Below are 21,611 nucleotides of genomic sequence, written 5' to 3' on the forward strand. Positions count from 1 at the left end.
AGTCTGTTCCGCTCTGACATCGCTCGTCCATATGTATATAGTCTTAATTCATTGCTACTTAGATTTGTGTGTATTGGGTATATGTTGTGTAATTTGTTAGATATTACTGCACTGTCGGAGCTAGAAGCACAAGCATTTCGCTACAGCTGCAATAACATCTGCTGTATGCGACGTGTATGCGACCAATAAAATTTGATTTGATTTATAGCAGGGCCAGAAATAGAAAATTAATGTGAGGTGGGAAAAACAAATTAAATTCATGGTAGGGAAGGCAACTTATTGGTCTGCCTGCTCCTCTCTCCAATGAGAGACGGACTGCGGAAAAGGATAACCTTTTCTATTTGGTTTGGTCTCATTTAGTATGACTGTTCATGTTCTTATAATAGTAGCTTTGCTAAGCTATTCTTTAGCACTCAATGTGATTTCCTTTGATTTACTCAGTTAGAATAACTTGTTTAGCTCTTTCCACTCACAGCACGTCATCTCATATGTGGGTTGAAAATTGAATATCTTGTCATTGATAAGTGCTTTAATTGGATTGCAGTGACTGTACAGTAACATATATGCAATATATGATGTCAGAGCTCAGGTTCTCCACTTCACAGCGCTGTATGAGTTTTGATTGACAGCTGTTATAAAATTGAGCACCACACAGACAAGAATGCCCCCATCCCTCCAACTAATTGGGCTACTTTTGCACATTTGTTGTTGTCTGAGTGAGGGAAATGCTGTTAATCGAGAGGAGTCGATGTGTTCTGGAAGGTGAGATATATATATATATATATATGGCTCCACACCAACCCCACCCGTCCATCTAGATGTGTGAAAGTTAGTGCATAAGCTATGTATGACATTCCTAGGAGTGTGTCAACTTAAATGTTGTATTTTTTTTATTTATTTTACCTTTATTTAACTAGGCAAGTCAGTTAAAAACTTCTTTTTTTTTTCAATGACGGCCTAGGAACAGTGGGTTAACTGCCTGTTCAGGGACAAAACAACAGATTTGTACCTTGTCAGCTCAGGGGTTTGAACTTGCAACCTAGTCCAACGCGTTAACCACTAGGCTACCCTGCCACCTCAAATTACCATATCATTTTTGTATTTTCTCTATAGTTATGTACTTGAAAATGTATAAATTGACCAATTCGGCACATTTGGGCAGACTTGATACAAAATTGCAGCACAATCTGAAACTTTGCACACACACTGTAAATTTAGCTTGAACTTCAATATTATATTATGTCATTTCTCTTGCATTTCAAAGATGATGACATTTAAAAAATAGAAAACACATGTTTTTTTGTTTGTATTATCTTTTACCAGATCTAATTGTGTTATATTCTCCAACATTAATTTCACATTTCCACAAACTTCAAAGTGTTTCCTTTCAAGTGATACCAATAATATGCATATCTTTGCTTCAGGTCCTGAGCTACTGGTAGTTAGATTTGGGAATGTCATTTCAGGCAAAAATGGAAAAAAAAGGGTATGATCCTTAAGATTAAAATGTCAAATGCACATAAAATGAACAGTGTAATGTTTGGGTTCAGTCTTGTGTCCTCACCTTTGGTCCAACTATTTCTCCATAATCTCCAATGTTTTCTTTCAGTTGCTACCATTGTCATGCATATGATTTTTATAGTTCTTATGTTAAAAACATTTAGATTTGGCCCTATCCAAATAGGCCGATTTCCACGGGTGTTTTAAACCATTAATTTCTATTCAATTCTCGTCACAATAAAGCCTACTATGAGCTTGTCTTTCGCAAAACGGACATTAAAGTATAACTTTCTGGGGACCTCCCGAGTGGCGCAGTGGTCTAAGGCATTGCATTGCAGTGCTAGCTGTGCCATTAGAGATCCTGGTTCGAGTCCAGGCTCTGCCACAGACCCATGGGATGGAGCACAATTGGCCCAGCGTCGTCCGGGTTAGGGGAGGGTTTGGCCGGCAGGCATGTTCTTGTTCCATCGCGCACTAGTGACTGGGCACAATGCATGCTGACACGGTCGCCAGGTTTACGGTGTTTTCTCTGACACGTTGATGCTTCTGGGTTAAGTGGGCATGTCAAAAAGCAGTGTGCGGCTTGGCTGGGTTGTGTTTCGGAGGATGCACAGCTCTCGACCTTCACATCTTGCGAGTCCGTACGGGAGTTGCAGCGATGGGACAAGACTGTAACTACCAATTGGATACCATGAAAAAAAAAGGTATAACTATCTGGTGCTGTGTTTCACAGAAACTAAAATTGCCAATGAACTGACGTTGACAAGGTCAATGGTGTTGACATTCAGGGACTGTTGACACTGCCTATTTTGTGGGAGTATGGAAGCACTGGGGAGATGCTGGCTCGCAGCTAGTGTTTGGCCCTGAGTCAAACAGCGCATCGGCTGATTTGACTCAGTTGGAGGGCTGGCTCATAGGGATAGGATTGACATGGGGCTAAGAAGCCAAAGGAACATTCTCTCTCCTCTCTGTCCTCTCTCTCACACTCTTTTTTTCTCTCTCTGTTGTTCGCTTCTCTTCTCCCCTTTATGTCCACTCTCTCTCTCTCCCTCTCTTACTGTCATTGCCATTCAGTCGCTCTGTCATGACTCACCCACTGTCTGTCAATCTTTCTCTCTGTGTGTCTGTCAGTCAAACTGCCTTTGGAAAAGCTGCGAGGAAGCTGGCACATGTAATCCTGCTCAGAGCCAACACAGTAGAAATATCCCTTCCTTTTTCAAACCGACTGCTCAACAGAGTTGTTGGCCTCAACTTTTACTTTGTTGTGCATCCCTGAAAAAGGGTACTGTATCTCTTCAAAAGCCAGTTGAAATGTGGAGACAGTCCAATCCCCAGTTTCCCATGCTTGTGGGAGTAACAATGGCTCGCTAGGGGGGTCTATCTGTTGACTTTTTCAGATTAGAGCCACTAAGTAGGTTTAGTAACCCTGTCTACCGTTTTTGCCTGGTGGCAGAAGAAGCGCTCTGAATTTGCCAAAGAGTATTAGTTTGCAGCCTCTCTGTTAGGCACTCTAAGCCTGTAGGAGCAATCAAAAATAGAACACTCTTTTGATCAGGATACCTGCTACGGTATGACATTGTAATAGGCCATCAATCCAAACAAGGAACTTCTTAATCTTTCTTTAAAAACTATTATTGAGGGCTCGGGTATGAGCAATGAGATTATCACACAGACATCATCTGCTGTGTGTCCTGTTGTTTTGTTTAAATCCAGGGGTGTCAAACATATGGCGAGAGGGTCCAATGTTCCCTGAAATCTTTTTTGGCACTGAGCAAATTTCAGGTCTGCTGAACACAAACTTGAATTCTGTGTAACTGTACCCATTTTAAGTTACAGTTTCAGACTGTGGCTATTTGATTGTAATGTAGGCCTACCAGAGTGGTCTACCATCAATAACAATGGATAAAATGCATCCATAACATTTTAACATGGAAATAGCTGTTCTATCATTCAGCCTACAGAAGCAGTCAATAGGGGAGGTGCTCAATTTCGGCCTACATTCCCTGACTTTTGAAAAAAAAACATGCTGGGCTTGACATTAACCTGTTTATCCACTTGTCCTTCAGACAAGGAGGTGACTGCAAAGGTTGTTGTCTTGTTTGATGCAAGAAACCACTTTACAAATAAAATGCATTATTATTCCCACACCATTATTACAGAGAATCAGACAAATTATCCTTCCCTCTGCCTATTGGCTACTTAGCTTATTCAAGCCTGTTTCAAAATGCAACACAGCCCTTTTAAGACCAAAAAAGCTCTTTTACCGGACTCTCTTTTCAGATGTCCAGAAATGTACACGTTTTGTGCTCTTGTAGGAAGCAGGGAAGCACTTCCCCCATTGCTGACAACAAATGATCTATAACTGGGCTAAAAACTCACTAACTAGCAAAGGATATGAACAAATTTGCACACATGACTACATGCAGCTCTTGCTTTGATCTCAAAACAAACGCATCTACTCACGACCGCTCATGCTGTAAACACAGTCCAGTTCAAAGTGATTGGCACAGGTCCATGTGTGGGAAATGAAAATACCTATTTGCATATAGGTCTACTGCAGCTCTTATTGTTTATGCCACACAGGTATGTGTAGAGCATGGCGTCATGCTTTTCAATGCAATAGAATCCTACTCCAATGTCTTCTGCCTACAACAACATCTCTTGCGTAGTTAGTTTTGCATTCTAAGTCTTGCGTAGTTCATTTTGTTTCATTATGTTGAATTAAAAGTGGCTAATATTGTGTTGATTCGAACACAATTCCCACAGTAAAGGGAAACTTTGATAGTGTTAACTTAAGGGAGAAAACTCTAGAAAGTTGAGTAAAGTTCAATCTCGTGCTGCTCTGTGCGTGTTCATATTTCTTCAGTGTGCTAATCCCGAAGGATCTGCGCTCCCTTCCGCAGTTTAGAGGGAACATTGCCCACAGGTGGATTGAAAACTGAGGGGGGAAACGAACTCAATATACTTTAAAATAACTAGAACCAAATCTAAACTGTGTGAAATGATAATGGACCGACAATATCTTCATATAAAAAGTCCAAGTCGCTAATATTCACTAGACAGTCAGGAAGCATAGAAAATTCCCAAAACAATGCGGCCTGCCGTACCTCGTAGAAGACACCCCTGGAAGACACCCCTGGTTTAATCCATGACACCCAGGGCTGCCTGAGAGGGTGAATAGGAGGTGTCACAAGAGGAAGGGACTGACTCCCTGTTAAGTCACCCAAGGGCCCAGCAGGACTCTTGCTATTTCCTTTCACCAGAGACTCATTCACCTACGTGGCACCAAGAGGCCGTTGATCAATAATTCATGTTAATCTTAGTCAATCACATGAACATCACCTTAATGACTATAAAAAGGTCCCCTGTCACATAGTAATTGACTTTGAGTAATGGACAATTCCAGCGTGATGGATGTGACATTTCCACACCAAATCACAAATTAAATGTCTCACAGAATGGACAAACAAGACATTAATTAAAGTGTTGCATGCTCAGGTTGACTATCCCACATAATTGCCCTAATTCTAATCAGTTTGGAGGTTCCAATAAGTTTGAACTAGTTTGTGGTTTGTCAATCCCTCTCTAGCCTCCACCTAATGAAGCTTTGAAAAAGTAATCAAAGTGTTCGGACTCCTGCGTGGCGCAGTGGTCTAATAAGGCACTGCATCTCAGTGCTAGAGGCGTCACTACAGACTCTGGTTTGTTTTCAGGCTGTATCACAACAGGGCGTGATTGGGAGTCCCATAGGGCGGCGCACAATTGGCCCAGTGTCGTCCGGGTTAGGGTTTGGCCGAGGTAGGTCAAATAAGAATTTGTTTTTAACTGTCTTGCCTAGTTAAATAAAGGTAACATATTACATTATTACTGACAATTCACCCATACTGTATTCACACTGTGTAAGATTAGCTTCCAGTTGACTCGTAGCCTCTAACCCAAAAACCATGTAATGTTAGGAACAATGTAAGAGCAAAAACCTCATACCTCCAATATGCCTTTGAGAATATACCCACAAATCACTGTGGAACCCACGTATACCAGCCTGATCTCCTTGAGTAGACGTAACATAGTAAATGTATATCCGAGATACTCAAATTACTATGATATGTTACGTTTTGTATGGTTATGTACGACAGATGTTTACTTACTATGGTGGTTGGTCAGGGTGGATGGTAGTCCCGTGTAGCTCAGTTGCAAGTGCCATGCACTACCAACGCCAGGGTGGTGTGTTTGAGTCCCACGGGGGACCAGTACAAAATAAAGTATTAAAAAGTATGCACTCACTACTGTAAGTCGCTCTGGATAAGAGCATCTACTAAAAATGTTAAATTATGGGTTGGCTTATAACACAAACATCTAGCAACCCAAAGGTTGTGAGATCAAATCTCATTATGGACAACTGTAGCTACTTTGCAACTACTTAGCATGTTAGCTAATCTAAACCTAAACTAAACCCTAACCTTAACCCCTAGCCTAGCTAACGTTAGTCACCTAGCTAGATTTTGTAACAAATTCATAACATGTTGTACATTTAGCAAATTTGTAACATATAATACGAATTGTAATTCTTAACTTATCAAACGAAATGGGTGATGGACATCCAGAAATTAATACTTACCATAAGATATCATACTAAATAGGAGTGTCTCCGATTGACATACAGAATAATACGAAATGCTCTGAGACTAGGTTGAATATACAGCACGTGTTTATTTTCTATGGCAATTTTCCCTTCCAAAAGGTTTTGACATTTCCAATTGCTACAAAGCAGCACTGTTTTATCAAGAGACAGTGTAATTCCACTCCAATTAATGACCCTGTTTATCCCCCAGTCTCTGAATATGTGTAAGCAATTGAAATCGCACCAATGTTGACATTTGTAATAAGATTGGGCCGAAGAGAATGGTTGACGTGTTACATGCTCCTAACCAATTGCTATTTTGTCTGTTTTTTTGCATTGTTTGTAACTTGTTTTTTTAATACATATTTTGTACATAATGTTGCTGCTACCGTCTCTTATGACCGGAAATAACTTCTGGACACCAGAACAGTGATTACTCAACACGAACTGGAAGAAGCTTTTTCCTTTAACGAGTTCGATGAGAAGGACATACTGCTTTCCCGGGAAAAGGCCCAAATCCCTGTAATTTGCGTGAAGAAAAGACGGAGGAAAAGAGGGCACAGGTCGGGCTGCCTTCTGAGAATCTGTAGGCGAGCGAGTAAACTCCCACTGCCATCCATCGACATGCAATCACTGGAAAATAAAATTGATGACCTATTATCCTACCAACAAGACATTAAAAACTGTAAAATCGTATGTTTCACCGAGTCGTGGCTGAACAACAACACGGATAATATAGAGCCTGCTGGATTTTCCATGCACCGGCAGAACATGGAAGAAGCTAGGTCTGGTAAGACGAGGGGTGGAGGTGTGTGTCTTTTTGTCAATAACAGCTGGTGAGCGATGTCTAATATTAAAGAAGTCTCGAGGTATTGCTCGCCTGAGGTACAGTATTGTACCTTATGATAAGCTGTAGACCACACTATCTACCAAGAGATTTCTCATCTATATTATTCGTAGATGTCTATTTACCACCACAGTCCAATGCTGGCACTAAGACCGCACTCAACCAACTCTGCAAGGCAATAAGCAAACAAGAAATTTCTCATACAGAAGTGGCCCTTCTAGTGGCCGGGGACTTTAATGCATGCAAACTTAAATCAGATTTACCACATTTTTACCAGCATGTCACATGTGCAACCAGAGGGGAAAAAAACTCTAGACCACCTTTACTCCACACACAGAGATGCACACAAAGCTCTCTCCTGCCCTCCATTTGGCAAATCTGACCATAATTATATCCTCCTGATTCCTGCTTACAGTCAAAAACTAAAGCAGGAAGTACCAGTGACTCGCTCAATACGGAACTGGTCAGATTACGCGGATGCTACGCTACAGGACTGTTTTGCTAGCACAGACTGGAATATGTTCTGGGATTCATCCAATGGCATTGAGTAGTTAACCACCTCAGTCATTGGCTTCATCAATAAGTGCATCGATGACGTCATCCCCACAGTGACCGTACGTACATATCCCAACCAGAAGCCATGGATTACAGGCAACATCCGCATCGAGCTAAAGGCGAGAGCTGCCGCTTTCAAGGAGCGGGACACTAATCCGGATGCTTATAAGAAATCCTGCAATGCCTTCAGGCGAACCAGCAAACAAGCAAAGCCTCAGCACAGGATTAAGATTGAATCCTACTACACTGGCTCGGACACTTGTTGGATGTGGCAGGGCTTGAAAACTATTATGGACTCCAAATGGAAAGACAAACACGAACGGCCGAGTGACGCAAGACTACCAGATGAGTTAAATGCCTTTTGTGCTCACTTCGAGGCAAGCAACAAGCATGCACGAGAGCACCAGCTGTTCTGGATGACTGTGTGAAAACGCTCTCGGCAGCCGATGTGGGCAATACCTTTAAACAGGTCAACATTCACAAAGCCACGGGGCCAGATGGATTACCTGCATGCGCAGACCAACGGGCAAGTGCCTTCACTGACATTTTCAACCTCTCCCTGACTGAATCTGTAATACCTACAGCCTAATACCTGCAGCCCACCATAGTCCCTGTGCCCAAGGAAGTGACGGTAACCTGGCTAAATTATTACCACCCCATAGCACTCACGTCGGTAGCCATGCAGTGCTTTGAAAGGCTGGTCATGGCTCACATCAACAGCATCCTCCCAGATACCCAAGTTCCTTGGTGTCCATATCACCAACATATTATCATTGTCCAAACACACCAAGACAGCCATGAAGAGGGAACGAAAAAACCTTTTCCCCCTCAGGAGACTGAAAAGATTTGTCATGAGTCCCCAGATCCTCAATAAGGTTCTACAACTGCACCATCGAGAGCATCCTGATATGCTATGGCTGCTATGGCAACTGCTCGGCATCTGACCGCAATTCACTACAGTACATTTCTGGGGCCAAGCATCCTGCCATCCAGGACCTATATAATAGGCGGTGTCAGAAGAAAGCCCATAAAATTGTCAGGACTCCAGTCACCCGAGTCATAGACTGTTTTCTCTGCTACCGGAGCGCCAAGTCTAGGACCAAAAGGCTCCTTAACAGCCTCTACCCCCAAGCCATAAGACTGCTGGACAATTAATAAAATGGCCACCTATCACGTTCGTCGTAATGATGAGACCAAGGCACAGCGTGATAAGAATACATTCTTCTTTTAATGAAGACTAAACACTGAACAAACTATACAAAACAACGTGACGCTATGTGACACAAGTACTGACAGGAAACTACACATAGACAATAACCCACAAATCCAAAATGGAAAATGTCAACCTAAATAAGATCCCCAATCAGAGACAACAATAAACAGCTGTCTCTGATTGGGAACCAATTCAGGCCACCATAGACCTACATATACCTAGACATACCAAAACCCCATAGAATTACAAAAAACCCTAGACAGGAAAAAAATACACATACCACCCTCGTCACACCCTGACCTAACCAAAATAATAAAGAAAACAAAGGTAACTAAGGTCAGGGCGTGACATCACCGGACTATTTACTTTCACACCACCCTCCATTTGTATTGTACACTGCTGCTACTCGTTGTTTATTATCTATGCATAGTCACGTCACCCCTACCTACATGTACAAATTACCTCAACTGACCTGTACCCACGCACACTGACTCGGTACCGGTACTCCCTGCATATAGCCTCATTATTGTTGTGTTATTGTGTTACTTTTTATTATTTTTTACTTTGGTGTATTTGATAAATACTGCACTGTTGATTAAGGGCTTGTAAGTAAGCATTTCATGGTAAGATCTACAGTTTTTGTATTCGGCGCATGTGACAAATTAAGTTTGATTTGATTTGTGTTTATGCTATTTCTATTAGGACTTGCAATCAGTGTTTAGCCTACCTTTAATGGGGGAAATACATGTCAGACCACCGAAATGTTCTGTTATTAGATGCAGTTATCTGCCAGATTGAAATGGTCCATCTTGTCACGGGAGAAATATGGCAAACACAGCAGACTTGAAAGATCGTTCATCAATCATCCACAAGGTTACATTTTGAATTAGTTTGTCACATGGATTGGCTGTTTATTTTTTTTAGGATGATCAATTGTCAACAAATCGTGGATTTTGTGAATAGTTCATCCCTAAAATGATCACAGTCTGTTGTGATTATTTTCTTTTATTTCACATCCAACAGCAAATGGCCATCTGCCACAGCAGCTAGTTTCTGCATTATTTAGCAGTAGCAATCAGACAACTAATAACTTATAAATTGACAATGTTAAGAGAGATTAAAAGCTGCCTACATAGTTTTTGTCATTACTTGCATCTTTTGTCCAAGTATATTAGTAGTGTGGTGTTTGGAGACATGTTCAGACATATTTGGCTAGCTGTTAGAGCGACAAGCCTATCATCTCCCTCTCACCTTACCCCTGGTTTGGTCTGGTCCCAGATCTGTTTGTGCTGTCTTGCCAACTCCTATGGTCATTGTCATGAGTTGGATATACAGTACAAACATATCTTGGATCAGGAAATCATTTACCCATGGTTTAGTTTATAAACATTATGCAGGAGTGCATCTTCAATCCATGGGTGCTCTGCTTTTGTCTCAGAGAGTTGTTTTAGTCTCCATATTTGGGTAGCATCGCTGTTGAGAGGATCCTGGTCATTCTCAAACATGGGCCTGAGCCACAGTATAAGACTATAAAATAGACTGATAGACTCTCTAGGCCTTTTCACATTACTGAGCCAAGCCAAGCTCAACTTACATTTGGCCTGTTGTTGAGAATAAAAAATGAGGTAATATATATTGGAGGGAAAACATGTCCACCATGTCTGTCTGTACATACAGTGGGGCCTGTGGCCTATAAGAACACTAACAGTACAATGCAGCACTGCATAGTCACACTTGAAAATATTTCAGTCTTGTTGTGAATTGTTGTGTCCCTCATTTGTCTCAAATTACTTTAATTCAGAACTTAAATGTAGTATTTTGATGAGGCGATATATGGGGGTGTTTTCATTTTTCCAGTACATTTTTGTATAAAAGACATAGATTTCATTGTTTGTGATTTATTGTCTCCCCCTACCGGAATCGCTTGATGTCACTCTACAACACATCTTCACATTTGTTTTTGTGCTGTCGCCAATGTGTCGTTTGACAATGCATGGCTCGTCGTTCTTCTTCCCTCATGTTCGCGCTCTCCATACGCTTTTCTATCTGCAACCTTGTGTTCTTTCTTTCTTTCTTTCTCTCTTTCTCTCTTTCAGCAAATCTATACAGATCAATATAATCGATGACGAGGAGTATGAGAAAAACAAGAACTTCTTCCTTGAGATGGGAGAGCCTCAGCTGCTGGAGATGAGTGAGAGGAAAGGTGGGGCGTTCCCTTCCCAGGCTTTGGTCCCAACCCTGTACCCCTTTAACCCCGCCCCCATTCCATTCACCATGTATGGCGTCCCCTACTGGATCCATCCACTATTACTTTGCGTTCGCTCAGACCTACTGTATTGGGTATACATGGATAAAGGCCACATTTACATCCTCCATGGAGAATTTTCACAATCCTGGTCCAAGAGGAACACTGTAATAGACAGGTTTTCCTACCCACTGGATTCACTTTTTTGGTATTTTTTCATTGTTACCTTTCAACCACATTTGTATAATGGTCAGGTGTAGATTTCTTGATTATGAATCCCGTGGTCCTCCAGGACCAGCATTGAGCCTAAAACAAATTTAGTCAGACCTAGACTACAGAGCACTTGTGACCATTTATTGACCTCAGCACCTACACAAAACAATATCAATGTTATGAGAAGTAAATACCAGGACATAACGATATCAAATGCACAGACTTAACAATAGTGATATTATGTTTAGAGGTGAAAATCAATGAAAAGCTTTCATCTTTAAACTCAAACTGAGATCATAGAGGCTTCCAAACAGAGTTCCAACTGTCCCTCCATGTATGCACCATGAGGTGGTACGAGTGTGCAACAGAGCTCGACTTCCCCCCCTACCCCCGAACCCCGACAAACTGTTCCATCTGTACATCCATGGATGGCTCAGTGGATAGGTGGATATCGAAACCAGTCCAAATCCGTTTTGCTGTGTGTGTGTGTGTTTGTGAAACGTGCACAATCTATCCTTCCCCCACTTCCTCGCCCTCGTCTTTCACCTTTCCCTTTTTGTTTTATACCTTGTCTTGTGTCCCCTTGCAGGAAAACCATAGCGGTTAGAATACTTGACCACGACGAATATGAAAGACAGGCCAGATTCTACATAGAGCTGCAGGAGCCCCATTGGAAAAGGCGATTGACAGGTGTGAGAGTAACTGAAAAGAGTAGAAGATGGGCTCAAGCTTCTGACCTCCTCCTCTTCTTCCTCCCACTCCTTCTTACTGCCATCTTTCCTGTTCTTTTTCTTACCCTCTTCTGCTCCCTCTCGTATTTTCTCCACTGTTGCAAGGCTACCTACCCTCTCCTCTGGTTTCTTGTATTTCTACTGCCCCTGGTCAACGCCGCTGTTCAGTGAACAGGATTTGGAACAGGAACAGGATTGGAGCAGAGTCAGTGAAGTTTATTTCCGTCCTGTTAAGGAGTCCCATCCTATGAGGCGTGCAGAGCGATAATAGCTTTTTGGTGGATAAACAAAGGTGGAATGTTGACTGGTAGTGGTAGTATGCTCAAGAAGGTGCTTTTCTAGCCCTTGAGCTCTTGTGGTCTTCAGCCAAGCAAATGGTCCAAGTTTACCCTTTTACAACCACACCCCTTGGTACTAACTGTGTTCCACTGTTTATGTTTGGGGTGCTGCTTGGAACACACACTCACAATACTCAAAACATAAGTTTTTCAGTATGCATGTTGGACTTTGATTAACTCCTTACTGTAGGATTTTGGAAGAAATGCCATTAGATATATTTTTAGAATTACATAATACAATATTAACCTCTATATAAGGTACCAATAAATATACTGAATCACCACTCTCAATGTACGGAAATAACTCAAATAAAAATGCTGTGATGCGGTGGTTAATTTATCATGCAAACTTTGCCATCACAGAGAAGTGATTGCTGTACATGTTTATTGTGGTGCCATTTCATATTTTGTATGTATAACTCCAAATTAAGCTATGCTAGAGCCTAAGGCCCTGCTTCCCAAAACCTTTGTAATGTTACATTTTCGGACATTAGGGACGGTGCATCGTTAAAACGCTCTTATGAGACTTCAGTTCCATCTCAGGAAACTGGGCCCAAAACAGTACGCTGCAGGATAATGCTAGCGCATCATTTTGACAATACTCTGTCTTGACTTATTCAATGTGCGTTTAGGCATAATTTCTCATCGTTTAAACTTTCATTCATTTAGCGGGTAACAAATACCATTATGAAACCCACACTGATACCTTGTTTTTATTTCCGAATATGTAACATGTTTAAATTCTCACAGATATTGTGAATTTAAATTGTGCCGAATATATAGTACCTCTGAGATTTGATTGGCCCAAGTGTTTCATTGCCATTTAATGTATAACATTTCGAGTCCTAAAAGTCTGATTTCAATTTCAAAAACTTGTTAGACATGTCTAGTCTGTAGTGAACCACAACCTAACCACGAAATCTATATATTATAAATAACTTGCCTGATGACTATAACTTTTTGCCGCCGGCTTGTGTATATTCATTCCTCTTGTTTCCCTTGTTACTTGTTTCCATTTCTCTTGTTTCTCATGTCTCGTTTCTCTCTGCTCAACTGTCTCTTATCTCATCTGTTTCCATCCTATCAGCTGTGTTGCTTCAAGAAATTGGTAAGCAGTCTACGTTTTCTCGTTAGTCTGCTCTGGTGTGCTGTCACACTCTTTGTTTCCCCTCGCTTCTGTAGTCACCTATTACTTCAAATGCCATTCATTGTCTGTTACTATTGTAGTGAAGTGTCAAAAGTGGATACACTGGCAGTCCGTGTACATGGTAACCTTCTACAGAAGGGTGAATTAATTTCCTAAATTATGTTCTCAGTTGCAAGAAAACGTGTAATTGTTCTTATTAAAGAGTGAGTAGGCTTATACAGTATTTTTGTTTTACTAGAGTTGAATTATTATTTGCTGATCAAAATTTGTCATTAATGAATAATACTATTAAGATACTTCATATAAACTAATACCCACTCGCAACCAAAAGGCATGTTTGATTTATTTTCTTTATTTTCTATGGTTTTAGGTGGATTCGTGAAGACAGGTATGGAATATTGCTATTGCAAACAAAAATGATATGATTTGGATATATATTGATTGATTGATTGATTGATTGATTGATTAATTAATTAATTAATTAATTAATTAATTAATGGGTGATTTTTATTAATTTTAATAGACAAAAGGCTTTATGGTAAGAAACAATTCAGTGTTGTAATGAATTGCTTTAAATCGTTGAAATTTAAAGCAAGTTAAATTCAAGTAACAAATGTGTCACCTTGTTGAGAATCATGCGTTCTACTCCCCATTACTAATGGCACAAGCCTTCCAGGCTACTCTTTCATTGTTTAGACTATCTTTGTAACTATGTCTATTTAGACATAGACATTTCTAATAAACCAATTTAATAGATAGATTATATTGAGAAAGCTTTGATAGACTTTAGTTGATTTGAGCATGGCATATTTTCAAATCAAATATACTCCAAAGACAGCACTGTGTACACTTGAATGAATATATTCTACTGTGTACTACTGTAGTACTACTATAGTCTTTTCTTTGATGAATACTAGAAATGTCGTTTTTTTGGTTTGCACTTCCAGGCATTCAACATGTAGGCTTATCCTATCACTGAATGAGTCACACTTGTGCGAAAGAGTGTGAAAGAGGATGAATGACCTCACTGCGTGTGACCACACTGTGTGTTTCTGTAGGCGTGTACCAGTGAACGCTGCTGAGGGGGCTCATAATAATGGCTGGAATGGAGTCAATGAAGTGGTATTAACCGCATGGAAACCACATCTTTGATGTGTTTGATACCATGCCATTGACAGGGCTGGGGAGTAACAGATTACATGTAATCTGTTACATGTAAGGGATTACAAAAACAACTGGTAACTGTAATCCGGTACATTAGCAGAAAAAAATACTGTAATCAGATTACAGATACTTTTGAAAAACTAGATGATTACTTCGAGGATTACTTTTGAATTCAGAAAGGATGTTTGCGAAAAAAATCTTTAACACTTCTTTGATTTCTCAATGACATTCAAATCAGCATTGAAAAAGGTGTACATTTAAATTTGTTCCACCAGACCCAGCCTGACCACTATGATGACACATCAAATGTGTTTGATGGATCGCAGGAAAAGAGCACAAACAAGCTTTTGTAGGCTACAGTCCAAGCTATCTTCCAATGGTGCGACTGCTGTCGGCATCCGAAGATTATCCAACTTTAATAAACGCTCTGAGGAAAGGATGACAGCAGTGGTGTAGTCTACGGCGATCCGGAAATAACTTATTATTAATATCGACATAGCGTATTGATGTGAATCACTCTGCTGCTCTCTCATTTAGCTATTTGCCTTACAGATTGTGTTTGCTGTGGATGGCTGTTCACAAATCTAAATATGTATTTGAACCCAATAATGGTTGAATTCAACAAGTTCATAGTGCTTATCAATCATTGTTTTTTAAACCATTGGACAGCCAGTGAAAAATGCACTCTTGCAATAGCTGCATAGGGCAGATCCCAGCCTATGGAATAAAAGTGGGGATTTTATTGCTCAATCTAAATCATGCTGATAAAAAAACATCCATAGGCCTAATGGACACATGCTCAAACTCACACACTTCTGATCTGTAGTTGGTACATCCATTTTTGGACTTATAAATTATATATATTAATGTAAAGATATAAGAGAGTCATATTATTATATGTAGTAAAAAGCGATGGGTTAGAAGAAGCCTACATAACCAACCCATAAAGTAAAATTTAGCATCCATATATGGCCAGCTACGTAAACTTTAACATTGATTTATCCTGCAATAAATGTCATTCAATTGGTAACATACATTTTTGTCTTCTTCTAATGACTCTTAAGGGGAAAGTAATCTAAAAGTAACTGCATGTAATCAGATTACGTTACCGTGTTTGGGTAATCCAAAAGTTACTTTATTGATTACAATTTTGGACAGTAACCCTGGCCATTGACTTCATTCCAGCCAGTATTATGAGCTTTCCTCCCATCAGCAGCCTCCACTGGCATGTACGCATCGAGACACGTGTCATTTGCATGCCACCGGGGTTCATGGAATGATTCAAAGCCTAGATTGACCTTCAAAGAGACAGCTTTTGCCCTCTGTCCACTTTGGCTTATATGCACCACGCCCGTGATCAGATACTCACTGGTATCACTGAGCACACTCTGTGGTCCTTTAGCGGTTGGGTAGTGGACCGTTAATGGCCAGGTCACACTATTCATCAGGGTTCAATCAAGTCTCTTGGGAATGCAATTTCCACCAACACTTTGTACTTACTCAATTATATACAGAAGGCTAATTACTGACAAGGTAAATATAACAACGTAATGAAACGAAACTAGTTAAATTCTGATTCAGATCATTTCATGTCCCAAGGAACTTAAGTTGAATTCCCCCTATTTTACAGGAAATAGACACTCATAAAGCTTACACACTTGACACACTTTTATTTGTAATTCAGGTATTACAAATGATTCATAAATGGTTTATGAATGTGTTCTTGTTGTATAAGGTGTGACCAGTTGGATAGCCATTTCACCTAACATGCCTGGTGATTGCTGTATGTGCTATATCAGTGATCACTCCGGTTCAAAAGAGGTACTGGGTGTGCAGGCTTTTGTTCCAGCCCAGCACTAACACACTTGATAGCACTTAGGCTACACACTTCATTCAGCTCTTCAGTCTGGGCTGGGATTAGGTGAATCAGGTGTGTTTGTGATCCAAATGCTATATGAAAAATAATATTTTCAATCAAACACAGTCACTGGTTTCCCCCGGATAACTTTAAAAACATGATTCCTGCTGCAACTTTAACAAAAGTCTCAAAGCAAATGTACTCAAATGAATGTACTCAACAAAGTAATGTTTACAGTGGGATCAAAGAATCTCAACAACCTTTCAAATGAAACCTGTGTTCGTCCACCACAATATAGTGACATATATTGGATAGTGTTTTTTGACTTATCCGGAAACCTTGGGAAACAGTTTTTTTTTAAATCTAATGGGGGCTCTTTGTGCAATGAACTTTGAACTGTGAACTTATCCCTCAGGCAGGGACGTCTACCGGAAAGTGCAGGGTAGGGATAACCCTGTCCCTGCCACCATTATCAGCCTTGCAGGTATACATCCTCCCTTTGTCCTCTCCATCTTCCCCTCACTTCTCTATCATCTCGCTCATGTGACTCATGAGTTTCTTTATCACGGATGTCTCAATACTGCCTCCGGCTGGAAATCTCTGTGAATTAACAGTCTGCTTTTTCATTTCCAGTGTCACTCTTTTTGAATGAACTCCCTTTCTCTTATCAGCTCAGTACGTCAGTGCTTCTGCTTTGGTGACTAGCTTTGGGCCAGTCAAATGGCTAGATTGTCACTGCAAAGCTAACAGTCAGTATCATGCAGCTATTGAAAATGTGCCTCTTTCACACACCTTTGTGCCTCTCCTACTACACTTTTTTTAGTCCTCACTTTATCGTACATCAATTAGCATAAACAGAGCACAAGAAGGTACACTTGCAACAGAAACCTGGACTCAAGTGACATTTTCACACTTATGAGCCTCGCTAAACTGAACCAAGCTGAACTGTTATGCACTGGCCAGGTTATGCATCCAACACAGTAGCTGGAGCTGTGCAAGAAAGGATTATGTGAAAATAAAATATCCAAGGCACAGCTGAGCACAATATTTGGAAAAGTGTAAATGTTTTCAAGAGCAGATGTTGAGCAGTCAACAGCTAAATTGACCACTCACAGACATACATGCATGGCCTTTTATGGGTGCTGTCCTTGTCATGGCCACTAACCACCCAAATGTGTTCACTCCCTTTCTCCCTCTCTCTCTCTCTATCTTTCTCCCCCTCTCTCCCTCAGAGGAAGGGGACGAGGAAGCTCTCTCTAAGAAGGAGGAGGAGGAACGCCGCATCGCTGAGATGGGCCGGCCCACCCTGGGGGAGCACGTCAAACTGGAAGTCGTCATCGAGGAGTCGTATGAGTTCAAGGTACAAGAAAATATATTTTGAATAACCCAAAATATTGTATTTTCAGCTCTTTGAAGCTGAAGTACAAAGCTGAAAATAAAAATAAGCAACAACGTACAGAGGGGAAGCATAGCATACCGCACAAAGAACAGGTCTACCACTTCCCTGACTTGCTTTCAATGAGAGTGACAAATCATTAACTCTCATTTATATCTGAAATATTTCGGGTCGCGCACAAACCTGCAAATTGTACCTTTAATAATAGTAAGTCACAGCTTTGATAGGACCCTAAAACAAATAGTGCACTATAAAACCACTCATTCCACCACTTGGAAAAGGAGTAAGACAACCAGCCGCACTTGAGATTGTATCTCCCATTACTTAAGTCGTACCTCCGATGTCTTAAGTGGTATCTCCCATGTAATTAAGTCGGCCCAGCTGGAGTCCTTTCAATGTTTAATTTCATCCAAACTCCAACTTTCACTGACATGGCCATCGGTCAATCCAAAAGGTAGCCAGCTATACTGATACTGTAAGTTCCATATTCCACATGAAAGAGACAGTGATTAGGATGAACATTTCGGGATTTGAGCATTAAAAATGTCTTTGCAGTTTGGGGTAGTTTTAGGGGTAGACGTTGGGGTATGTTTGAGGTTGATATAGGGGTTGAGATATGGTTTAGTTCCCAGTCTGGCCTGATAAATCAAACTGCTTTGTCTTTATTGTATTGTATAGACTTTTGCATCATGTGCACTGCCAAGGTGTATTCATTGGGCATGTATCTATGTTTGTGGAATGCTAAATAACCAGGATTGAGGATTATTAGACTGAAATATTATGTTCTGGTGCCCCACAGAACACAGTGGATAAACTGATTAAGAAGACCAACTTGGCTCTATTGATTGGAACCAATAGCTGGAGGCAGCAGTTTATGGAAGCTATCACAGTCAGCTCTGGTAAGCAGATCAATCAATCAATCATTTAATTGGCAGCGTATAGAACTTTTTAGAAATGTGTTTGTAACAAAGTGACTAACCAGAAATCCAGGCCTAACAACCCCAAAAGAGCAAACCACAACTAGAGTGGCAGGGGAAAACTCCCTAGGTCTAGGAAGTGCAGTAGGAAGAACCCTTCCAGGTAGCCTCTTAAATACCATATCTGCGTCTCAAATGGCATCATATTCCCTTTATAGTGCACTACGTTTGACCAAGGCCTATAGGGCTCTGTTGAAAAGTAGTGCACTATAGTGAATAGGTTGCCATTTGGGAGCCAGCCTATATTCTGATTATTGGACAACAATACAGGATGATGTATTCAGAGCAAAATCAAATCTTGTCCAAATGAGAAAATATTATGTTATTTTCCTTTCAAATCACATTTGTCTTAATTGGCTACACAATCACCCTAGCCACAAAGCCATCTGCCCAAATCTTAATTGGAATGCTTTTTGTAATTAGAGGGAACTGTGAAGTTCTTGTAGCGGCGCCCTCCGAAGCACATTCCAGACATAATGCACTGTTGATTTATCAACAAGGTAGCGCTGAAGCACAACACACTCATCAAGCAACACACACACACCCACACAATCTCACATACACAATCATATATGCACACATCTCACACACACACATGCACAAACACACGCACACAGACAGACACATACACACACACACACACACACACACACACATTTCCACTGAGGGCCTGAGCGGCGATGACAAAGCTTGTTAGCCATGGGAGTGCACTCCAGAGGAGATTCCTCTAGGGATACAGTAGAAATGAGATCATTAAAAAGTCCATGTAATGAATTAGTCTGCTCATGGGGTTCTAAACTACATGTATGTTTGTGGCCATGTCCAGAATCAGGCTTTCCTACTACTTACTTACTTACTGCATATTGTGTCACATATCACATACTGTTAAAAAAAAAAATAAAGTAAGCAACCAATATCAGCATACTAGAATCCTGAGGATGCATAATCTAATGAGCAATTCCGTTTATTCCTGACATTCGTTCATTTTGGTACAGCATATCAGCTGTTGTCAGACACTTGGTTCTCAAAAGACAATTTTCTTCCTCAAAGGTGTACAGCGAATTCTACTGGCTGAAAAGCTGAAATTAGTATGACAGGACATGGTCAAGCTGGATCTGTTTAACCACTATGGCCTCCTGTCTACTCAAATGCATGCATGAGGACACGCACCCACACATGCGTTCACATGTAGAAACAAACATTGAAACAAGTACTGCAATGCAGGCCTGTGTCTTGAAACATACTCATGGACACGACATGTATTGCATTATCAAAAATAGACACAAATACAGACGCACACACACAAAAACGTGACCATTCCCTGCTCCCGTGCAGAGAAACGCATTCAGGTGGATTTTGCCCATCAGCTATTTTAAGCAACGTCACCCTAATGAACTCTCCCATGGCTTCAATGAGTAGAGATGTGGCTCACTGTCCTGACTTGATGTGATAAGAGACTTCATTATTTGTGTAATGTGGAAATTCACTCTCCACACAGTCTGTAAGGAGTGGAGAGAGTGGGGCAAACGGCTAACACTACTAGGAAAGCCTGAACGTCTGTGTTTTAATTTAGAATGGACTAGTGGTGGCTAGTTTCTCCTGGTCTACTCACAGTTTAAGACTAGTTTACATTGCAGAGAACCTTAACATTGTAGCAGAGGTTTTAACCATGTTAAATGTTGAAATTGAACTACGAAGTTGGGGGGGCTAGATGTTCTTTACCATTTGGCCATCAGATTTGTCACCAATGCTCCTTATAGGACACAACACTGCCCTCTATACTCCTCTGTAAACTGGTCATCTCTGTATACCCGTAGCAAGACACACTGGTTGATGCTTATTTATAAAAACCCTCTTAGGCCTCACTCCCCCCTATCTGAGATATCTACTGCAGGCCTCATCCTCCACATACAACACCCGTTCTGCCAGTCACATTCTGTTAAAGGTCCCCAAAGCACACACATCCCTGGGTCGCTCGTCTTTTCAGTTCGCTGCAGCTAGCGACTGGATCGAGCTGCAACAAACACTCAAACTGGACAGTTTTATCTCAATCTCTTCATTCAAAGACTCAATCATGGACACTCGTAATGACAGTTGTGGCTGATTTGCATGGTGTATTGTTGTCTCTACCTTCTTGCCCTTTGTGCTGTTGTCTGTGCCCAATAATGTTTGTAACATGTTTTGTGCTTCTACCATGTTGTGTTGCTACCATGTGTTGCTGTCATGTGTTGCTGCCTTGCTATGTCGTTGTCTTGGGTCTTTCTTTATGTAGTGTTGTGTTGTCTCTCTTGTCATGATGTGTGTTTTGTCTTATATTTATATACAGTTGAAGTCGGAAGTTTATATACACTTAGGTTGGAGTCATTAAAATTATTTTTGCAACCATTCCACAAATTTCTTCTTAACAAACTATGGTTTTGGCAAGTCGGTTAGGACATCTACTTTGTGCATAACACAAGTCATTTTTCCAACAATTGTTTACAGACATATGTTTTCACTTATAACTCACTGTATCACAATTCCAGTGGGTCAGAAGTTTACATACACTAAGCTGACTGTGCCTTTAAACAGCTTGGAATATTCCAGAAAAGTATGTCATGGCTTTAGAAGCTTCTGATAGGCTAATATACATCATTTGAGTCAATTGGAGGTGTACCTGTGGATATATTTCAAGGCTTACCTTCAAACTCAGTGCCTCTTTGCTTGACATCATGGGAAAATGAAAAGAAATCAGCCAAGACCTCAGAAAAAAATTGTAGACCTCCACAAGTCTGGTTCATCCTTGGGAGCAATATACAAATGCCTG

At 40.8% G+C, this 21,611-nt stretch overlaps 1 protein-coding gene across 6 annotated transcripts in view; it reads left to right on the forward strand.

Moving 5' to 3' along the window:
* Nucleotides 1-21,611, forward strand: part of LOC118365068 (sodium/calcium exchanger 1-like) — a 53,837-nt gene that overhangs the window by 25,006 nt on the left and 7,220 nt on the right. Inside the window, exons 3-9 of one of the 6 annotated variants that reach the window (XM_035746978.2) lie at nt 10,833-10,939; nt 13,351-13,371; nt 13,781-13,798; nt 13,934-13,948; nt 16,848-16,916; nt 17,665-17,792; nt 18,628-18,727. In XM_035746978.2, the coding sequence (XP_035602871.1) occupies nt 10,833-10,939; nt 13,351-13,371; nt 13,781-13,798; nt 13,934-13,948; nt 16,848-16,916; nt 17,665-17,792; nt 18,628-18,727 (458 nt within the window). Of the gene's footprint in view, nt 1-10,832; nt 10,940-11,783; nt 11,885-13,350; nt 13,372-13,780; nt 13,799-13,933; nt 13,949-16,847; nt 16,917-17,664; nt 17,793-18,627; nt 18,728-21,611 lie in introns of all 6 variants that reach the window. The other 5 variants (XM_035746979.2, XM_052490666.1, XM_035746981.2 and 2 more) reach the window with 5 other exon arrangements.

The sequence above is a fragment of the Oncorhynchus keta genome, chromosome 32 (assembly GCF_023373465.1).
Source record: "Oncorhynchus keta strain PuntledgeMale-10-30-2019 chromosome 32, Oket_V2, whole genome shotgun sequence".
NCBI lineage: Eukaryota > Metazoa > Chordata > Actinopteri > Salmoniformes > Salmonidae > Oncorhynchus > Oncorhynchus keta.